At 39.4% G+C, this 21,525-nt stretch overlaps 3 protein-coding genes across 5 annotated transcripts in view; 2 read left to right on the top strand and 1 right to left on the bottom strand.

Moving 5' to 3' along the window:
- The window catches only part of LOC104957099 (plasminogen activator inhibitor 1 RNA-binding protein), an 8,027-nt gene extending 5,959 nt beyond the window's left edge, over nucleotides 1-2,068 (top strand). Inside the window, exon 5 of the mRNA XM_010784712.1 lies at nucleotides 2,009-2,068. Coding sequence (XP_010783014.1) covers nucleotides 2,009-2,068 — 60 coding nt within the window. The remainder of the gene's footprint in view (nucleotides 1-2,008) is intronic.
- Nucleotides 1-12,344, top strand: part of LOC104957003 (UDP-N-acetylglucosamine/UDP-glucose/GDP-mannose transporter-like) — a 14,584-nt gene extending 2,240 nt beyond the window's left edge. Inside the window, exons 2-14 of the mRNA XM_010784595.1 lie at nucleotides 2,009-5,741; nucleotides 6,915-6,948; nucleotides 7,034-7,120; nucleotides 7,197-7,264; nucleotides 7,356-7,427; nucleotides 7,514-7,582; nucleotides 7,974-8,076; nucleotides 8,168-8,260; nucleotides 8,363-8,430; nucleotides 11,674-11,752; nucleotides 11,836-11,918; nucleotides 12,002-12,054; nucleotides 12,137-12,344. Of these exons, the coding sequence (XP_010782897.1) occupies nucleotides 5,548-5,741; nucleotides 6,915-6,948; nucleotides 7,034-7,120; nucleotides 7,197-7,264; nucleotides 7,356-7,427; nucleotides 7,514-7,582; nucleotides 7,974-8,076; nucleotides 8,168-8,260; nucleotides 8,363-8,430; nucleotides 11,674-11,752; nucleotides 11,836-11,918; nucleotides 12,002-12,054; nucleotides 12,137-12,147 (1,014 nt within the window). The 5' untranslated portion in view covers nucleotides 2,009-5,547 and the 3' untranslated portion in view covers nucleotides 12,148-12,344. The remainder of the gene's footprint in view (nucleotides 1-2,008; nucleotides 5,742-6,914; nucleotides 6,949-7,033; nucleotides 7,121-7,196; nucleotides 7,265-7,355; nucleotides 7,428-7,513; nucleotides 7,583-7,973; nucleotides 8,077-8,167; nucleotides 8,261-8,362; nucleotides 8,431-11,673; nucleotides 11,753-11,835; nucleotides 11,919-12,001; nucleotides 12,055-12,136) is intronic.
- A 2,151-nt stretch (nucleotides 12,345-14,495) lies between these two features.
- Nucleotides 14,496-21,525, bottom strand: part of mier1b (mesoderm induction early response 1b, transcriptional regulator) — a 17,411-nt gene continuing 10,381 nt past the window's right edge. For 2 of the 3 annotated variants that reach the window (XM_010784597.1, XM_010784596.1), the window contains exons 9-13: nucleotides 18,628-18,709; nucleotides 18,135-18,229; nucleotides 17,734-17,861; nucleotides 16,589-16,716; nucleotides 14,496-16,111 (exon numbers count right to left, since the gene is read on the bottom strand). In XM_010784597.1, the coding sequence (XP_010782899.1) occupies nucleotides 15,783-16,111; nucleotides 16,589-16,716; nucleotides 17,734-17,861; nucleotides 18,135-18,229; nucleotides 18,628-18,709 (762 nt within the window). In that variant the 3' untranslated portion in view covers nucleotides 14,496-15,782. The remainder of the gene's footprint in view (nucleotides 16,112-16,588; nucleotides 16,717-17,733; nucleotides 17,862-18,134; nucleotides 18,230-18,627; nucleotides 18,710-21,525) is intronic. The other variant, XM_010784598.1, reaches the window with a different exon arrangement.

The following is a 21,525-nucleotide window of genomic DNA, read 5'->3' on the forward strand; positions in this document are numbered from 1 at the left end:
CTGTCAATAAGAGTCATATTCTTAAATAACATCTATTTTGACAAAGGATTTCATTTTTCTAGTTTGAACTTTTGGCATACATAAACATATATCTTACATTTCCTTTGTGAGAGAATTACGCACACATCTATCATCTCAAAAAACATTCTACTCTATTTGATCTGTTTTATGTATATATGTTGCACTGTTGGAGGAGCCTGTGACCTACGTTTTTCATTGACATATCTACACTGTAGCTAATGGGCAGATTACAATAAAGCCCTTGAACTTGAATAATTATCAAAACTGCATTGGTCTCACATGAAACAGTCCTAAAAAATCACAACTGCCTTAAAGAAACCCAATTGCTTACAAAGTATTCATATCACAGAAACCAAATTCCATACCAAATTACTTAATATTATACCAGTTTGTAAAGTTTGCACACTTCAGATCAGAATCAGAAACAGGTTTATTGTCCAGATTTATTGCACATCAGTCTAGAATTTGACTTGATGTCATGGTGCATACATAAACATAAAAAACCAAGAAATCTAATATAAAACAAGGATCTTTTACACCGTAATAAAATATAGTTAAATAGCCAATAAAAAAAATAAATAAACAGTCATTTACAGGGAAAATAGAATGCTATGAATGAATTTGGTGTTGAAGGCGGAGCTTGAAGTCCACAAAACAGGATCCTGGCGTAGGTTCACTGCTGTGTCCAGAGTGCTGGAGGAGGAACGTGGAAGGCCATGTGACAGCGTCGTCCACAGACCTGTTGGCTCTGTAGTGCGAAACTGCAGGGGGTCAGAAGTGGTCTGTGATGGATTTCAGGTGGACAGGACAAGGCCTCCAAGGACTTCATAAACCACAGGGTCAGGGCGACCGGTCGTACTGTAGTCATTTAGTCCTGTGATCCTTGTTTTCTGGGAATCGGGATGAGGTGAGGTTTTGAAGCATGCATGGGACGTGGCATGGTCTCCAGTGAGGTGTTAAAGATGTCAGTAAACACAGGAGACAGCTGCTACTCAGGGTGGAGGGGGAGACCAATGTCAGGCAGCCGCTTGTCTGGTATTTGAGTGTTCGAATAGTCTGTTTACATATCCCCTTTCATCGATGAGAGAGGTCTGATGTGTGGGGAGGTCACGGTGTGGGGAGGTGAGATACTGAACGGAGGGGGATGTGGAGGTGTGAGTGACTGAAGCTGTTACGAGGTGTTATTGGGGATGGTGTCAGAGACTGGAACTCTTTCTCACTCAAATCTGCAGTTAGAACTCATTCAGGATCGTTTGCAAGCGTCGGTCGTTCATGGAGGGGGAGGCTTTCGGCTTGTAGTTGTGATCATGTCTTAGACCAGCGCCATACGAAGCAGAGCCGTTTGCTGAGAAGCAAAAGTGTATTTAAAGTAATCTAGTAAAACAATCAAAAGCAAGTAAAAGCATTAATGTTTAACAACGCCCTCAAATTGGAGCTGACTCCTGAACCTACCCTTAATGTCCCCTAAACATGACACTTAGAACTATTAGGGTCGGCAACAGGCGGACCGCGGTCCTGGATCCCGGACCCCAGACGCTGACCTATACGGACCACGGCCGGACCTATAGGCCCATATTCCCAAACGCCCCCTNTGTGTTCTTTTTAACCAAATATCTCTCAGAGGGGCGTGGGGAGGGGCTCCTTATTTTCATCTAAAGTAACAGACAGAATCAGCACTTTTGAAACAGAGGGGATTATGGGATGCTGCAATGATCTGTTTGGTATTTGGAGCCAAACACTTCAGAGACATGCTTTGTATATATCTGATATATTGATGAAAAACAGTATAATAGGGGACCTTTTAAGTTAAAGCCAAATGTGACCTATAACAACTTTAATAATAACCTTTCTGCACACAGAGTTGAAAAAACACAGCAAGTGTACCAAAACATTGAAGTTGCTGAATGTTTTAAAAAAAAAAATATTATAAAAGAATGTGTATTTAATGGACTGATTACAGCTCTCATAATGTCTCTTTTCTCCCCAGGCTGGCGGAGTGTCCGTCCCCAACGTGGACGACCCTGAGGCCTTCCCCGCTCTGGCCTGAAGGCCCCCCCTCTTCCACCAGCAGCCCATCAACCCCTCCGGGCCCCTCCTCTACGAGGCTTGCATGCTTACCACATCTTCAAATATATAAAAAAAACAGAGAAAAAAAAAGATTTTAAATGACTTAAAAGAGACATCCCATACCACTCGCACCACCAGAGGACTCTAAATTACCTGTTTTAAAGGAGAACAAAAGACAAAAAAAGGCGGAAAAGGACCTCTTGTTACACTGAAGTTTTGTATTTAGGAACATGAAAGCAGGGATGTTTTCATTCTTTATTTTTTTCTTTTCAGAGATGATACATACTTCATTGATATTTTTTTGTGCTGCTTAAATTAATGCATTTTTGCGATTTAGATTGAAGTGTGTGTATCTTCCCCCCCCTTCCCTTCGGAAGCGTTTGTGCTTTTTATGCCCCTCATGACTTCAGCTCAGTATTACGGGGTGATCTTAGAAAAGACTTTGTACTGGAATGTTTTCCTCCCAGTAATACACACTGATGTGGTAGCACTACACTACATAGGAAACGTGTTCTAGATATCTACTACCATACTATTGGAGTATGGCTTAAACTGCATTTAAAGTGTCATCGCTCTGATTCTGAATACCCATCCCCTTTTTTGCAAGGCAAAAATTCTGGATGGGTAACCAGGCAGTGACTTTAAAAGCTTGGTATTTTTCTGCTTGTTGTGAAGTGAAGGTAAATGCCTCTATTCAATTTTTTTGATAGCTTGCCATTATTTGGTGGACCAGTGGTTAGTGATGCTTTGTTCCCCCTGATCCAGATGTACTACCTGTGTTTTCAGGGTGTCCCACGGCCCAATGTGTATATTTTTTTAGGTTGGTCCTCGTAGGTCATACAGACTGCTAATGTTACTTCTGGACCACTAAGCAAATATTGTATTTTTGTTGTTAAGGGGGGGTGTGTGTGTGTGTGTGTGTGGGTGTTGTGTGTGTGTGTGTGTGTGTGTGTGTGTGTGTGTGTGTGTGTGTGTGTGTGTGTGTGTGTGTGTGTGTGTGTAAAAAGAATGAATGAGTGAATTTGACAGCTGGTTACTTAGAATTGAAGTACTCCTCTCACCTGAGGTAGTTCATACTGTCTTTTGAGAAGTGATGGTAAAGATTTAAAGGCCTGAGTCCACATAGCACTTTTTTCTGAGTTCTCCACCTTTTTTTTAACAGTCATTTCAGTTGTATTTTATAATATTTACCGATTATGCTTTTGGTGGTTTTCCCTTTCCTGTAATGTATACCATTGGACTGTAACTTAGTGCCATCATTACGTAACAGTCGTGCTTCTATTGGCTAGTGCTCCGACACTTTGTACGTGATAGGCTAAGGGGCGGGACACCTTTTAGGTGGTTGACCAATCACAACAGAGCCGGCCAGTTAACCAATCAGAGCAGACTGGGGTCTGGTTTCAGACAGAGGGTGAAAAGAGGTGCTGCAGCACAGGCAGGATGAGAAAATAAAGAGCTTAATAGGGCCCCTAACTGAACCAAAAAGTGGATTTGTTGGAGCAGCTTGGCAGGTCGGCCTTAACTGTTGCTGCCAATGGCTGAGTGTTGTACTTTAATATGTACAACATCTACGAGTGCTGTACTTTTTTCTCATTATACAAATCGTCCTTCTCGCTCTACAGCTGAAGCTCATTCGGCCAAAGTGTGAGAGTTAGAATTATCCAGTCGGTTTTAGTTGTGAAAGAAACGATATATTTCCAGGCAAAAGCGCTATGTGGACACGGTGCCCGAGTGAGAAACATAGACTGTGGACATATCTTTGCTCTTAGAGCCTCTCGAATGTCTTTTGAAGCACTTGGTTTTACCGGCACCAGTTCTCTAAAGATTGTTTCCCCTCTTCTGTAAATGTTTTATTTTTATTTATTTTTATTTAACCAGCACCAATGCATCATTTGTCTGAAACAAATGTCATTTTTGGAACAATCTGGAGCTACAGAATGTAATATAGGCTAACGGAGCTTTAGCCCCCTGTGTCAGCATATCCACCGAGTGTTTATATCTGAGTGAAGCGGGTGTATTTAACATTGGGTGGGGGTTATTAAAAAGGAGAGAAAGCTTTACATGCTGTGCTCTGCAAACACTTGCTGGCGATGCACTGATACAGACGGCTGGAGCCTTTCTTTCTGTTTGAGCCACATGACAGTGAAACTTTCTCTGCAAACATCCCTGTTCTAATAAATCGCTTTAGAGGTGTTACATGTATTCTGCCAATGGCTGTTTGGGTTGTTTAAAATCATTACTGTGATTTTAAAGGTGTAAAAAAAACGTGCTTTGGACTCTCGTCATTGCTTGAAGCGGCAACCATCGTAGTGTTATTTAAGCTTCTAGTTATTTTCGGTACAACTAACTAAAACTGAGGCATTTTACTAATACATCATCCTTCGTTCCATGGCTTTAATGTTGATGTATCTTTTAATTTGTACCAAGAAGATGCTTATAATGTTAATGTATAAAAATGGATTGGTTAAATTCACCAGCACCACACACTATTGCCTCCAGAATGACCATAACGTTTAGTCGTGTTACCTGTAAATGTAACCATTCTTTGCGTACAGTTACATAAAATGATGTTTTGTCAATAATAGTGAGATTTTTAAACCAAAGTCGCCGCTTTGAAACAGGCACCGGTGATAATGTGCAACATAAAAATTGAGGCTGTCCCGAGTAAGAACATTTTAAACAACAAACTCAATAAAAGTACTCCATTAACTGTTTTTTATATGTAAAGTGCAATTTTTAAAAGCAGGAATTACATGTATTTCGAGAAATTACTCTCCAAAAGTAACTTCAGGCGTGTTTTAAAGTAGTTAAACTAAAACAGTGTTAAATACTCCAATGTTTTATTTTACTTTAGTTGAACAATATTTTTTTAACAATGACTTTTGGACAGTCTTAAGGAAATGTGGTAAAATATGGATGAAATAGTTAAAAAATAAAAATAAGTTTGTTGAATAGAATTATGAATTCAATTTTTTTTTTAAATAGCAAACGAGAGCCCAGACAACTTGATATTAGACATTTTGCATGAATTAGTAATTTTGTTTAATTTATTTATTACAGGTTTTTCATGTAATAGTGTTACAAGATATGTTTGTTTAAATATATTGATAATTGCAATGACTGTAACATTTGGCTAAAATGTATTGTTGGAGAAATTAGGACGGCAGAATTTTAATAAGAAATCGTGTTCTTTAGGTAAAATGTCCTCACCAAAATATGATAATATGTACGTACTGAAAAAACAATGTTCTATCTAGCGTTTTAACTATAGACTGTAAATAAAAGTATAAAGTCTGTGTTTTTTTTATCCCCCTGAATGTTCAAAGTATGACGTTGAGTCAAGATGATTCCCTCTCCGTTTCCGTCTTCACCGATATCGTCTTTCAGATAGTTGTACGCATGCGCAGTAGAACTCGTGGGCTTCCGTTAGAAACGTCCACAGTGTTCATTACATAAACAATGGCTGAGCCGCACAGACGACGACATGAGCTCGGAGACAGAAAGCCGTCACCTGCACGACCATCCTCCACAACAAACACAGCCACTTCCGGTGACAGCTACTCGGTGTATCTGAGGCTGCTAGCTGCGGGGTTTTACGGAGTCAGCTCATTCATCATAGTTATTGTCAACAAAAGCGTCCTCACCAGCTACAGGTAAAGGGGCAAAGTTCAAGTTACCCTAGCGGAAGCTGCGTATCGGACACTTTATGAGCAGTGACAGCAGGGGAGATTCTGGACTCAGGAAAAAGTCTTCCTTACACATCTGTCTTATAACATTAATGTTACAAGACCTGCAGTGGAACGCCAAGTACAATATTTAGAATAGAAGTATTCATTGGAACATACATTCATTCAATGTTAAGGAAGGCTAAACATCAAAACTGTTTTTTAAGTTTGTAATATGTAGGCCTACTAAGTTACTGTATACCTACATAAATACTGAAGCAACATGTCCCCCGACCCCCCTTCACTTCAAACTATGTACATTCTTCAGAGAAAAATCTTCAGAATGTCAACTATATCATCTTCAGATATCTCTAAACATTATAGGAAAAATGTGTTAAACATATTATTTGTGTGGTATGCAATTTACAATGTAAACATACTCTATTAATGTGATACTCCTGCATTGGAAATGTTATGAAGCAAAGTATGTACATTTGTTCTTATCCTAAAGAAAAAAGTTGAATTCATAAGCAGTCGCTTTCCCTGTCCACTCACTCACCGGGTCTTGGTCTGCTTTTACCACTGAGGCATAGTCAGACTCAGTTCAATGACTTTATGACTATTATGTACGAATGTTGTTACTGGTAAACTAGGTTTTGCCATTTACTGTTTTCTCTAATATTAAATAGTTGTCTGTTAATTGCTAAAAGTTACATAAAAAGTTGCTAAATTAAATGTAAGTAAAGGTGTTCATGCAGCAGAATGAATCTTTCATTGTACTGAACAACAATGTGCATTAATGTGTTGGCATGTTGTATGTGGCCAAAGTGCAGTTTATTCATCACTTTACCCTATGAAACAAATATTTGTATTGCATAACAGGTCGGTCACGCCTTTTTGAAGTGAACACCAAATCGCTTTTATGTTAAGTATTCAAATACAAGTACCTCTATTAACATGGTATTTTAGTACAGTTTATCTAATTCACTTTCAATCACTGTTACTACTTTATTTTCAAATGCAACAAAGCAATTCTAGTATAGAATGCAAAACGCCAAATCTAAAAGTCTTTCATTTCTTTTTTGTGCCTAAAACAGTTGCATTATTAACTTTTTTTCCTAAATCATACCATTTTGTACGTGTTTTGTACGTGTTCGACAGATTTCCATCGTCAACATGTGTCGGACTCGGCCAGGTAAGTGTGTCTTTATTCTGGTCACAGACACTTCCTGTCCTCCTGAACAGACCCTGACTGTGTGGGTGCTTCCATATATCTACAGATGTTGGCTACAGTCGTAGTTCTGAGGATCGGGAAGGCGTTTGGCATTATCTCCTTTCCAGATACGGATCTGAGTATACCTCGCAAGGTGAGACAGTGAATTAATTCTATGTGATACACAAGAATACGATCTTCTGCTTTCAACATTTCTTTTGTCCTTCCAGATGTTTCCACTGCCTCTACTGTATGTCGGGAATCAGATATCAGGGCTGTTTGGGACACAACGACTCAAGTTAGAGCTTTTATTTAAAATATGAATGATATGAAACATCTTTTCCTTAATAGAAAATCGCAAATTAAACCACATTTTCCCCTTTTCCTAGTCTACCCATGTTTACAGTTTTGAGGAGGTTCAGTATTTTCCTTACCATGGTGTTTGAGGGACTCCTGCTGAAGTAAGTTTCCTCATTCATATTTTACAAGATTGTTCTTTCACCCGCCAATAAATAATTTAAAAATAAATGGTTTCCTCTCCTGGCAGGAAAACGTTCTCTTCGTCAATCAAGATTACAGTGTTTACCATGATATTCGGGGCTTTTATTGCTGCAAGGTAAGATATCCACAATATACGGTGGCCAAAAGGTGTCTACACGCAACAACGGCCCAAAACACGTCCATTAGGAGAAACGCGCTACACTTTCAGAAACGATGCGTTGTGTTTTCAGCTTCATGCTGAGTTTTTTTACTTGCAGCGTTTTGTTTATGCAACGCTTTTAGTAAATGCTGCGCATGTTTTGCAATTTGGTGAGGATGTTTCTTCATTTGCATGTGTTTGGCATGTTTTTATATTTACATTGTTTTTTAATGTGCAGCCTGTTCCTCCTAATGTGTGTTTTCAGGCCGTTGTAACGCGTTTTCACAAGTTGGCCACCATAGATACCAGTACACAAAACACTGGTATTATCCGATTCACAGTGTCTTATTCTCACATGTTTTTGTAGCGCCGATTTAGCTTTCGACCTTGAAGGATACATGTGCATAATGCTGAACAATGCTCTGACAGCGGCCGGTGGGGTGTATACGAAGCAGAAACTTGATTCCAAGGTGAGGAGCTCCTAGTGTTGTACGCCCCCTCACGGTGTGCAATGTTTGTTTGCTGCATTGTTTGTGAAGGATTGTTCTGCTGTTCCCATAGGAGCTCGGCAAATATGGGCTTCTGTACTACAACGCTTTAATCATGATATTCCCCACTGCGGCATACGCTTACTTCTCAGGGGACCTGCAAGTGGTAAGGATTGCTTTTTGTATCGCAAATAAATTCATGTTTATATATTTTTAGTTTAGTTTGGGACAACTAAAGCGGATGTCTTCTCTGTGTGTTTGTGTGCAGGGCTTGGAGTTTGATGGATGGTCTGATCAGCTGTTTGTGATGCAGTTTGTGCTCTCCTGTGTCATGGGGTAAACATTTGTTTATTCATTAGGCTTGTCAAATAACTACTTTTGTCGGACGATATATTGTCGAATAACGAATAATTGACATAACAATGTTGTTTTTATTTTAAGACCATTTTATTCTACGGATAATATGGTATAGTAGCATAATAATTAAAGTACCGCCTTTCAAAGGGCAAATCACTTGATAAGAACATACTCTGCCAGTGGAATTTGAATGGGGAAAAAATATTAGAATTTCTTTAATTAAAAATATATAAATAAAAATAAATCCACAAAAACAAAACAATAATAAAATTGACTCTTCACTTTGACTTTTTATAACTGTTTGTGACATCCAATAGTATGAGTTTTTGTAACTGTTTAACTTGTTTTTAAATAATTTACTCTTACTTTTTTATGACGTCCTTTGGATTGACCTTTTACGACATATTTACTATGACCTTTTATGCCTTTTTGTATTACACTCTATGCTATGAAGTACTATAGATTGCATTTTTAATGACTTACAAAAAACAGAAAAGTAATAGTATTCCATTTCAAGAATATTCATTAAAACTATATACAGGACTGTCTCAGAAAATTAGAATATTGTGATAAAGTTCTTTATTTTCTGTAATGCAATTAAAAAAACAAAAATGTCATACATTCTGGATTCATTACAAATCAACTGAAATATTGCAAGCCTTTTATTATTTTAATATTGCTGATTATGGCATACAGCTTAAGAAAACTCAAATATCCTATCTCTAAATATTAGAATATCATGAAAAAGTATACTAGTAGGGTGTTCAACGAATCACTTGAATCGTCTAATTAACTCGAAACACCTGCAAGGGTTTCCTGAGCCTTGAAAAACACTCAGCTTGGTTCAGTAAACTAAATCACAAGTATGGGGAAGACTGCTGATCTGACTGCTGTCCAGAGGACCGTCATTGACACCCTCCATCAGGAGGGTAAGACACAAAAAGAAATTTCTCAAAGAGCAAGCTGTTCACAGAGTGCAGTTTCAAAGCACATCCACAAAAAGTCTGTTGGAAGGGGGAAATGTGGCAGGAAACGCTGCACAACCAAGAGAGATGACCGCAGCCTTAACAGCATTGTGAAGAAGAGTCGCTTCCAGAATTTGGGGGAGCTTCAAAGACAGTGGACTGAAGCTGGAGTCCAGGTATCAAAAGTCACTGTTCACAGACGTGTCCGGGAAATGGGCTACAATAGCCGTATTCCCATGGTCAAGCCACTTCTGAACTCAAGACAACGGAAGAGGCGTCTGACTTGGGCTAAGGAAAAGAAGCACTGGACAGTTGCACAGTGGTCCAAAGTCCTCTTTTCAGACGAAAGCAAGTTTTGTATTTCATTTGGAAGTCAAGGCGACCAGAGTCTGGAGAAAGGCTGGAGAGGAGCAAAATCCAAGTTGCTTGAAATCCAGTGTGAAGTTCCCACAGTCAGCGATGGTTTGGGGAGCCATTGTCAGCTGCTGGTGTTGGTCCACTGTGTTTCATCAAGCCCAGAGTAAATGCAGCTGTGTACCAAGAGATTTTAGAGCACTACATGCTTCCGTCTGCTGAAAAGCTCTATGGAGATGAGGAATTCATTTTACAGCATGATCTGGCACCTGCCCACAGTGCCAAAACCACCAGTAACTGGTGTACTGACCATGGCATTACTGTCCTCGATTGGCCTGCAAATTCCCCTGACCTGAACCCCATAGAGAATATGTGGGGTATTGTGAAGAAGAAGCTGAAAGACACCAGACCCAACAATGCTAATGAGCTAAAGGCCGCTATTGAAGCATCCTGGGCATCCATAACACCTCAGCAATGCCACAGGCTGATTGCCTCCATGCCACGCCGCATTGATGCAGTAATCCGTGCAAAAGGATTCCCAACCAAGTACTGAGTGCATTAATGGACATTTTCAAATGTTTGATTGTGTTTTGCTGTTATAAATCTTTTTTTTTTACTTGGTCTGAGGAACTATTCTAATTTTTTGAGATAGGATTTTTGAGTTTTCTTAAGCTGTATGCCATAATCAGCAATATTAAAATAATAAAAGGCTTGCAATATTTCAGTTGATTTGTAATGAATCCAGAATGTATGACATTTTTGTTTTTTTAATTGCATTACAGAAAATAAAGAACTTTATCACAATATTCTAATTTTCTGAGACAGTCCTGTATAGTATAGAGTGGTGCAGTGACAAGTCCTAAAACCCGGAAGTGAGTTAGCATTTTACCACTACGGGTTCCCTCGTCTCAGTCAATGGGATTTCTTCATAGGATCTTGGAAAATTGCTGAAAATAAGGTCTGTGGTTGACACAAATTTAAGAGACGGATCACGTTTTGTTCTACGACATTAAATACATCAGCAGTGACCCCACTGGTGATTTTTGAAGAGTGTACGTATCAAACAGGTTCGTTTTCCACAGACCTTATTTCGAGCTATTTTCCAAAATCCTATGGAGAAATCCCATTGCATTTTTGTCGAGATAACCAGCAGCTTACTTCTGGGTAAATACGTCCTCCCTGCACCACGCTATAATATGTTGAAAATCAGAAAAAAGACAACTTAGTTTTCAGATAAATGTGCATTACTTGAAAGGTACTTTGCTTAAAGTAATTCAGAGCAAGCTAGAGTTCGGTGAATCAGTACTATATGTTACCTTATATCATTTAAAGAGAAACACAAGTCCTATGTTTAAAAAATATTAGAAAAACAACATAGTATACTTTATTGAAAATATTAGAAAAAAAGTAATATTATGGTATTCCGAAAAATATCAGGAAATAACAGCGTTGTATAGAAAAAAATAAATGAATTGTCTTTACTTTTTTGTGTCCTATTATGTTTTGGCTTACTATACTATGGCTTGTAACAACTTTTTTTATGACAAACTTAATATAACTGTTTTACGACATACTATACCAAGTCACGATTTATATAATAACATACAATTACTTTTTAATGACTTTTTTTCATCAGATATTAGACTATTAGTATTCTGATGACATTTGTATTTCACACCACTGAATACTATGTTTCCCCAGTGCTGTAGGAAGGGCATTACAATAACCATACCCAAGTTTGGGCCTTTTACCCACCGGTTATTAAAAAGAATCCTGGTCAATATTCCTTACTTTTCGTCATGTCAATATATCACTCAATAAGTTTCTAACATAATTGTTGTAGCCTTTAATATAGTATATCCCACAATGCAGCTCTTGTCTAACTCTTCTATGTGTCTCACAGCTTCATTTTAATGTACTCCATCATGCTGTGCACGCAGTACAACTCAGCACTCACCACCTCCATCGTGGGCTGTATTAAGGTAGGTCTTTCACCTGCCCCCCACCCTCCCTCCATACCCAGAAATACAGATGTGTGTAACGACTCTCTCTCTGACTCCTGCAGAATATCCTTGTGACGTACCTTGGGATGGTGTTCGGAGGAGACTACATATTCAGCTGGACTAACTTCCTAGGTTTGAACATCAGGTACGACACCCAGGACTGAAACAGTGCTGTCATGGCGCTGGCTGCTGTTTCTGTCTGACGTGTGTTTCTCTTTGTTTCCCCAGCATCGCAGGCAGTCTGGTGTACTCCTACATGACTTTCACACAGGATCAAACAAGTAAGAGGTTTTAAATATGTAAATAAACACCTGTGAAAAAGATGCAGCTTAATCAAATATGTTGTTGCATCAAACTTTACAGAAAAGGCGTAATCCCCCGAGTCTCGACCCGACCAGAAGAACCACGTCCAGAAGACAGAATATATATTTTCTGTTTTGTAACCATCCTGGTTTTTTTTATAAAGTATTCTGTTAGCATACATTTTTGCTGCACAAATATTTTAAATAATGTTATCTAATTGTACTTTATTTTTTAAGTAAGACCAAGTGCCTTCAATTGTTTTTATAATTATATTTTGTGATTTATGAGCATTTTTATATTTGACAAATAAAACTAAAGAATATATTTGAGGTTTTTTTAATGCTATTCCATTTCAATACTCACTTTTGAGTTATTGGCCACCCTTGTCATTTTCTTTTCTTTATACTGGCTTTAATTTGGCCTTTCTGAACATCAGATTACATTCCTAGTTTGAAATGAGGGGGTGCTCGATGGTGTTATTTTCCAATCCTACTTTTGTTGCTGGGACAAAAGACTGTGAATGAAAACATACAGACAGCTTCTTAACGCTTTAATGACAATTTTTGACATATAACTACTTTTCAATATATTTTGAAATATTATACTAAGATTTTATTTCCATATTTTTGACTATGACTTTAAAAAATATATTTTTAGAAATACTTTACGATTACATTTTTGACATTCTTTTCAATTACTTTTTGACTACTATATTATGATTATGATGAGTTTTTATGACCTACTACATACTCTGACTTTCCTATGACCTCATGACACATGTTCTGTCTAAGCTGCTCTGCTGTTCTGTATGACATATTCTGCAGGGGACCTGGAAGTGCTCCCTTCATCCTTTCTTGATTACTTGGCACCTGTTGCCCAGCTGTCAGGCTCCGCCCACTTCCTCTGTCTCTCCCAGGCAGCTTTGTAATCAGCCATCACTTAATACGTAATATAACGCTACATAACGTAATGTAGCGTAACTTAACGCGAAATGGCTTTTTTTGTTACCATATTACATAATTCTGTTCTGTTATTTACGTTATACATTACATTGCATTTAGCTGGCGATTTTATCCAAAGCGACTTACAATAAGTGCATTCGACCAAGAAGATACAAACTTGAAGAAAACAGAATCATATAAGTACATCAGGTTTCATAGAGCTAAAACCTTTCAAGTGCTACTCAAACTGGTTTTAGATAAGCCAGTCCTTTGTTAGTATATAAGTGCTTAGTTAGTATGTAAGTGCTTAGTTAGTATATAAGTGCTTTGTTAGTAAATTTATTGCTCGAAGTGGAGTCGAAAGAGATTAGTTTTCAGTCTGCGCCGGAAGATGTGTAAGCTTTCTGCTGTCCTGATTCTCATTCCACCATTTTGGAGCCAGGATAGCAAACCCAAGTGTTTTTGCTGATGGGAACTTGGGTCCCCCTCGCAGTGCGGGTGCAGCGAGCCGTTTGGCTGATGCAGAGTGGAGTACACGTGCTGGGGTGTACAGTTTAACCATCTCCTGGATGTAGGAAGGGCCAGATCAATTCACAGCATGGTACGCAAGTACCATTGTCTTGAAGTGGAGTCTAGCAGTTACTGGAAGCCAGTGAAGGGAGCGGAGGAGCGGCGTGGTGTGGGAACATTTAGGAAGGTTGAAGACCAGACGAGCCGCTGCATTCTGGATGAGCTGCAGAGGTCGGATGGCACATGCAGGTAGACCAGCCAGGAGGGAGTTGCAGTAGTCTAGGCGTGAGATGACGAGAGCCTGGCCCAGAAGCTGCGTCGCTTTCTGGGTGAGCTGGGGACGTATCCTCCTGATGTTGTAAAGCGTGTATCTGCAGCAGCGGGTTGTAGCAGGATGTTTGCAGTGAAGGACAGTTTGTTATCTAGGATCACACCCAGATTCCTTGCAGTCTGAGTCGGGGAAACAACAGAGGGGCCGATGTTGATTGTTAGGTCAAGAGTGAGACTGTTTGGAATACTTATTTTCCACCATAATTTGCAAATAAAGTCTTTAAAAATCAGACAATGTGATTTTCTGGATTTCTTTTTCTCATTTTGTCTCTCATAGTTGAGGTATACCTAGGATGAAAATTACAGGCCTCTCTCATCTTTTTAAGTGGGAGAACTTGCACAATTGGTGGCTGACTAAATACTTTTTTGCCCAACTGTATGTGTAGCTATTAGTTTTTATTTCAGGAATAAAGTTGAACTTTCAGTAGATTTGATGACAGTGCTTTCATTTTTTATTTTATAAAAGTTAAATTGAATTACACAAATAAATATTCTTCACATTCTTTTTTCCTTGTGTTGTATTCTTGAACTGCAAAACAAATCTTCCTCTTGTTTTGATACTTTGATGGTACAATTCAACTGTGATGTTAGAAAAGGATTTGCATTTGTTTTGCTTGAAAACTCACAGTACAACTCAGACTCATTAATACATTTATTAAATATAGTCGATGTTATTCCATTCATAGCCACTCTTCATATGAATACACTTCATTTTTAATAATGTCGTAATTTACAGAGAAAAAAACCCATCATTGTCAACAAAGGGAAAGAAAAGACTACATGGATCAACATTGTTGGAGACAAACGTATCTTAATTTGTGAATGTAAGCTGGAGAAAAAGTAAAACAGAAGCATCAAACTGAACAGCTACTGTACCAAAACAAGCTCAGGTCAACCGGTGTTTCTCTGCTCTGAAGCCTCTTACTGAGGAAATATTGTCGCAAAATAAGCACTTGAGTAAGTAGCGTAATCAACCTCAATGTGGGGCTTTTTTATGCACACAAACACAAATTCAAATCACACAGGAATGGGAAGTGCTGCCAAACAGAGAGGGAAAGAGGAATGGCTCCTGTTTTTTATTACATCCATCTCAGAGCGAAAGACTTCTCTTCATGGGAGACCAGAACAAAGGAGATGAACAGACGGTTATAAAAAATGTACGAACTGCTCAAGGTAAGAAATCTATACAAACTTTACATAAAAAATCACTGACATTCTGTCTAGTAAAAACAAAGCGAAGCACTGACTATGAAAATCCAAAAATACAGCGATCTTCTAACAGGATGACTTATAATACCGGACATCACTGATGTCAGCTGCTTTACACAAACAAACCCCCCCATCGGCTTATTTATCAGTCAAACCGCGACAGAGGCTTCAGAAGAGGAGTGAAAATGTAATTCTGCTGGGTTTCAACGCCGCTCTTTGTTGATGAAGACGAGGAACATACAATCAAAGTGCAACTAAAGAGACCGCTCTCGGCCTTACTTACTCCTCTCCTTTTTCCTACTTTGCCTCTTTTTGGACAACTTAAGAACAGAACTGTTTAAAAAGGTGTGCTCCGTCTCATCAAATAGCTCAAACGGTGTTTATCTATCATAGTTTTCTTTTGTTAAAAAATAGAAATATCTCTTGTGTAAAAAAATATCACAGGTGATTTATTTTTCGTTGAGTAAAAATAGGGAAAAAAAGGAAATTCTTGGCAAATCTTTGTCTCCAAAAAAGTGACGATGGGTGGGAGATGGTATTTTCTAGGACATGGTGGATTTGTGGTGCTTTGGGATGAGCTCTGCAGGCGGTCAGTACATGGAGGGTGGGGGGGCGGAGGACCAACTGCAGTTTGGTTGGCTGTGTTGTGAGTCTTTTCTCTAAGCCGGCCTCCACCTCACATTTCAGCGTCTGTAAGTCTACGTCACAGCGCTCCTTCAGTTCTCCTGTGTTCTGGAAGGCTCCACCTCACTCTGGCCCAGCACCTCCGCCTCCGTTCTGCACCTCTTGGCCGGCCGTTCCTGCGCTGCTGCCGGGTCTCGGTGGTCCAGCGGGGGCTCCAGGGAGCCGTTTTGGTCGTGGCTGGGCGCGCTGGGTTGGCTGCAGCCGTTGGAGTTGCTGTCTGAAATGGGGGGAGGAGGGGGAGGGGGAGCCTCCGCTGCCGGGTGTGAGGGGCCGTTGGACTGAATGGGCTCCGGTTTGACTTGATTCACCGGGAGGAGCGGAGCGCCGTCTACAGGGTGGACAGGATTGTGGCTGCCGATACCTGACGAAGACAAATGAAAGGTGAGTGACTTGAGATGATTCAATTGTTTGATTTGTCAATGATTGAAGAACAACAAATACAATTCAAATTGTTTCCACTGTCAAAAACCCAACAGTATTTTTTAAACCTGAAAAATGTGTGATCACAGTATTATCCCGATAATGATCTAAATATGCTTAAAAGACAAGGCAAACATTTGTATTTCATCACAGTTAATGGTAAGGGAATCATCTACCAAAAGATCCCCATTCATTAATAAAAGAAAAAGCACATTCATTTCTAAAAAGCAAAGCGACAATGAGTTAAAGCCTGAGGGGAGGATCGTGAGAAGAGAGAGTACATTAGGAGCAGGGGAAATAAACATGAAATGAAATGGAATAATAATAATAATAAAAATAATAATAATAATTAAAGTATATCATGCATAAAAAATGTTGTGTGTGCTCTTCTATCAGCACGGTGTGTTGGTCAGCTCACCGTTCTGGCTGCTGCTGTCCTCCCTCTCCGAGTGGCTGGCGCTGCTGCTGGAGGTGGTGGGGGGGGGTGACGCCGCTCTGCTGGACGTGGCGCTCTCCGTCTCGTCCAGTAATCTGTCCATGTAGTCTCTGAGGACACACAGCGGCACACACAACGTCAACTCCAGATGTGGTTTCAAACACAGGCAGGCTGTGCTGGTCTGTCAGTGATTGCAGGTTATTCATCTTTAACTGGAATTGGGTAAAACATTCGGAGTGCGCCCCCTAGTGTCCACCTACATTTCGATGCTGTAGCTCAGCTGAGGCCGGCATTCGTATTAATATCTGCATCTCATCTATGAGTAGGATCAGAACAAAGTCTGTGGATTACCTCGAGTAACCGGGTGAGGATTTGTTTATTTTTAAAGAAGTTATGTGGGTCAGAGAGGGCCTTTGTTTAAGATACATGGTTGAAATGGTGAGCGAGGAGAGGACATTGCATATGGGCTCTACATTTTGGCTAATACAAGCTTTTTATAAACGCCAAGGATCTTCAAAAAGTATTTGTGCTTTTTGTCCCAGTCCTCACTATTCTATGTTTAATACAAGTCACAAAAAAAATTGAAAACATTTGAAGATCATACGGGAGAGAAGGCAGGCATCTTTACGGCTGATATCTCCTACACTCTGCAACTCACACCCAGAATACAGGGGGGGGGATGCCTTTTTTGTCCCCATTTTCGTTGTCATTTTGTGTCTCTTTCGTATCCCTTTTTATGTCTAAATTGTGTCTGCATAAAGGACCAACCACCAACTGACTTATTTTTGCTGCACGATCAAGAGCTGACCATGTAACCCATTTAAAGTAGCCCATACTGTACATACATCAAATCTGCACTGCACACTCACATGTAAATAGATCTTAGTTAGTTACTATAGAACTTTTTCTATTTGTGTATACAAATCTGTTGTAACTCCTGAGTTTCCCGACGTGGATAAATAAAGGTACATCTTATCCTAACAAACATTTCACTTTTTTTTTTATAATACTGCAATATTAGACAACAACCAACATGACCCACACGTCAACCTGAAACAGGAAACCACGATCACATTCAGAATTGACCAACAGCTCTATATATATATATATACACGTTTTAAACTTACGTGACACCGGGGTGAAGGTTGTATTTCCTTTTCCCAAGTCTGGTTTGCTGTGCAAAGAAATCATAACGCTCAGACTTCTTCCACATGTAATAAAAGGCCACACATTCTCCTACAGACCTAGTTCTCACCTGAAAGATTTAATTCAGCAGACATGAAATAATAATTATTACCATCGTCTGAAGAGATATGTCAGTACAATTTCAGAGAAGAGACAAATCAAATGATTGCTTTGGACGATGACAAATGATGTACGGACACAAATACACATTTGATTTGTCTCAAAATGCAGCAAGGTTGATTCCAACCCTGAGCATGACACAGACACAGCAAACACATCAACAAATATATGATAGATTGGAAACAGAAATGGTTCATTAAGGTGCTTCTTAAACACTTCTTACCTTGTTGGCCTGTACTAAATGAAAGTCTTTGCCGTAAGCTTTTAATCCTTGTTCAAAGTTTCTACATTCCTCTTCAGTCCAAACAGATAGCTCTTCTGTTACAGAAAAAAACAGAGTTAATCCTCAGTTTCTCTGCAAAATGAGGATGGTTAGTTTTCATCTTCACTAAAACAGTGACTTGCAGATATGTTGATACATGTTAACAGTTTAAACACAAAGTTCTTTAGCGGCTGAAAGTTCCATTTGATCCAGGAACAGCACACAGGTCAAGTCATTTTAGATCTCTTTGTGGGACATTTCTGCCTCTTTCTGCAGACATTATGGGTCTCTGCAGTTCTGTTGTGTGTCTTTGTGGTCATGTTGTGTCTCTTTGTGGTTGTGTTGGTTCAGGGGTTGTATACTGTAGTGGTCTACCAACCAAGGAACCATGTTGCATGAGAAGAGTGAAGCTCAATATGTGAATGACATTGAAGCGTGATAGTGTACTACTTACCTCTGGCTGCTTTGACATTAAACCGTAGTCTTCTTAAAGCTTCCTCTGTGTCAAAGTCACATTTCACTAGTTCATACAACGCCTGCAGGGAAACAAACAAGCTAACGTTAGCCATGCAAAGAGCAAAAGACATGTAAGACGGCATGATCAAAACGTCTTAAATGTTGTGTGACAGTTTTCTTATCAGGAAACAAACCCATGAAAAGACCAACAACATATTAGTCAGTCTCTCAACACTGTCCGTAGCCCCGAGCACATTATTTCCTACTCCAGGTGTAAATCTTTAAAGGTAGCTTGAAAATATAAAGTGTTCCTTTTTTATAGGCTTAGTACATCATTACAGCAGCTAGGCAAGGAGTCTTTAGCCAACATGACTCATATGGAAAATACAAATAAAATATTTCATAAACTTCATTGGTTATGAACGAGTGCAGAAGTGCGACTCACTGATGTGTTTTTGAACAACAATGAAGATCTATGTCGAAGATAAATAAGTAGCGTGTAGTCATCCAAAGGAAATTATGTATATCAGTTGTTAGGGCTGCTCAGTTAATCGTATTTCAATCGCAATTACGATTTTGGCTTGTAACTATTATGAAAACAACATAATCAAAATAAAACGATTCTTTATTTCAATTTTTGGGGTTTTTCAGTTGAATTATACTTAAAGTTCAGGGTGATCAACTGTTAAAAACATACTGTTCACATTTTCTTTTTCAATAAATGGATGTTTTCAAAGTAAATGGATAATGGTTTTTAATAATCGTGATATCAATTATTGACCCAAATAATCGAGATTATGATTTTTGCCATAATCGAGCAGCCCTATTAATTGTATCTACTCTTAAACTAACCAATGGGTCGTGGTGAGGATATCTCTGATTCACAAAATCAACCACACTCTACCTGGATGCCGACATGAATTATAAATAGACATCAAACAGCTTTTTAGCAACATGTTAAATCATTTTCTACCTAATTATGTAATACTGAAATGATAACAACAGTCTCATAGGTGAACAGCATGCACGGATCATGAATGATCCATTCATGATTTCCAAAAATGTTGAAGCTGTCGAGGGGATGAGCAAGTAGCTACATTTCAACCAAAAAAGTTAGGCTGTTGACTAGATATGCCAAATCTGATATGATCACACTCAGAGCATATCAAGCGGTTTTAACGCCAGCACCCAACCGACCAATAAAGAGAGCCAATCCAAAGTGCCCAAAATGTTAAAATCCTACCGAATCCAACCCGCATCATACATGTAATGTGTTATGCATTAAATAAACCCATTGTTTCCCCTAGGTTTACTGCTTTGGCAGGGTGCTGCCCCCCAACGGGGGGGTGCCCCGAATTGTTTTTTGAATTTTGAATTATTTTTATCCTCTGGAGCAGAGAGAGGAGCTGTGGATTATTGTTATTGATATCGTACAGTAACAAAGTATTTGTACATTAAAAACTAATACAGTACAGTGTTACACTGTACTGTATTAATTTTATTCAAACTGTATTCCCTTCTTATCATGTAGCCTACACTTCTTCCTTTCATTGATACATTTAAATCACCTGACTACAGCATATAACATACCTGCTGCAACCCTGTGCTGCTGCTGCTTCTCTCTGCCTCATCCTCTATTGCTGGAGGCAGCTCCACCTCATCTGATATGAAAGCAATCTTGTTATGATCATATTGAGCTATTGGTCTGAGTCCATAGGCAGAGTTTGACATTTGCGCTTGGGGGGGCAAACCTTTTTTACTGATGTCAGAACACAGTCTCAACTATTGCGTGGGGTGCTACGGATACAGTAGCAATAAAGCCAGCGCTCACCGCACTGAGTATGACTCTTCCACATACGAACACAACTCGTCCCGTCATGCACGCCTCATGCCCGCCGTACACACACACTCATGTTGGGTCTCTCCCCCCAACAACAGTGCATTACATAACTATGCACATCTTATACTCATTTGATAACTACTATATCCCTTGGTTACTTGAACATGCTACAATATTATTAACTAGTGTACTGCCTTATTAAAATATTGATATACGAAGTATTTGTATTGGAACAGTTTTAGACGTAGTAATGCTGTAACATATTTCCGCCACTAGGGGGGGCAATGTCCCCCTGCAAAATCCGCCTATGTGTGAGTCTAACATTAAACAAGCATTCTGCTTGTCATACATTGCTGACGATACATTTTAAGTGGCAATTTGTTGAGTCACTGCCGCTAAATGCCGGTAGCATCAAGCTAGCAAATCCTGCATTAGCTTCACATCAACAGGTGTAGACAGAACATCCAATTATCCTGAGCTAATTTACTGAATAAACCGAATCACATCTCCTGTCTTTTTTTTCCCACAACTCATTAGACTATTCTTCTGCTGGCGTTTCATTGCTGTTTTCTGTCAAATGTAATACTGTAGTTCAAAACCGCGGTACCTGCTCACCATCTGTGAGCTATTTTTAGAATGCACACGCTACGTTCGTTGTCGCGTTCGCGTACGACCACCTGGGCAGGCTGTGTGTGTCCTTCTCCCGTGACGATAACGGCTTGAAGTTAAAAAAAATAATAATAAACGAATTTCAAACTGGGGGGGGACACAAACGGGCAGACAGCAGAGCTCGGGGCAATAATGCAGATTTGTTTGACTTTTTTGCACCTTGTTTTTCTCCTCCTTTCCTCCGCTCTTATCTCTGATTGTGAGTGTGTGCATTCGTGTGTGTGTGTGTTAAGACATAATTCACCGTGTGTTTGATGTGTGTTGCAGCCCGGACCCGTTAGTGAGAGTACCGGGGTTTGTTGTCAGTCTGGCTAGTATGACATGTAGTAGCAGCAAGTGTACTCACCTTGTCTATTTAAAATGTATAATAAAGTGTGGAGTCCTATA

The sequence above is a fragment of the Notothenia coriiceps genome, unplaced genomic scaffold, assembly GCF_000735185.1.
Source record: "Notothenia coriiceps isolate Sejong01 unplaced genomic scaffold, NC01 NC01_scaffold00026424, whole genome shotgun sequence".
Classification (NCBI taxonomy): Eukaryota; Metazoa; Chordata; class Actinopteri; order Perciformes; family Nototheniidae; genus Notothenia; species Notothenia coriiceps.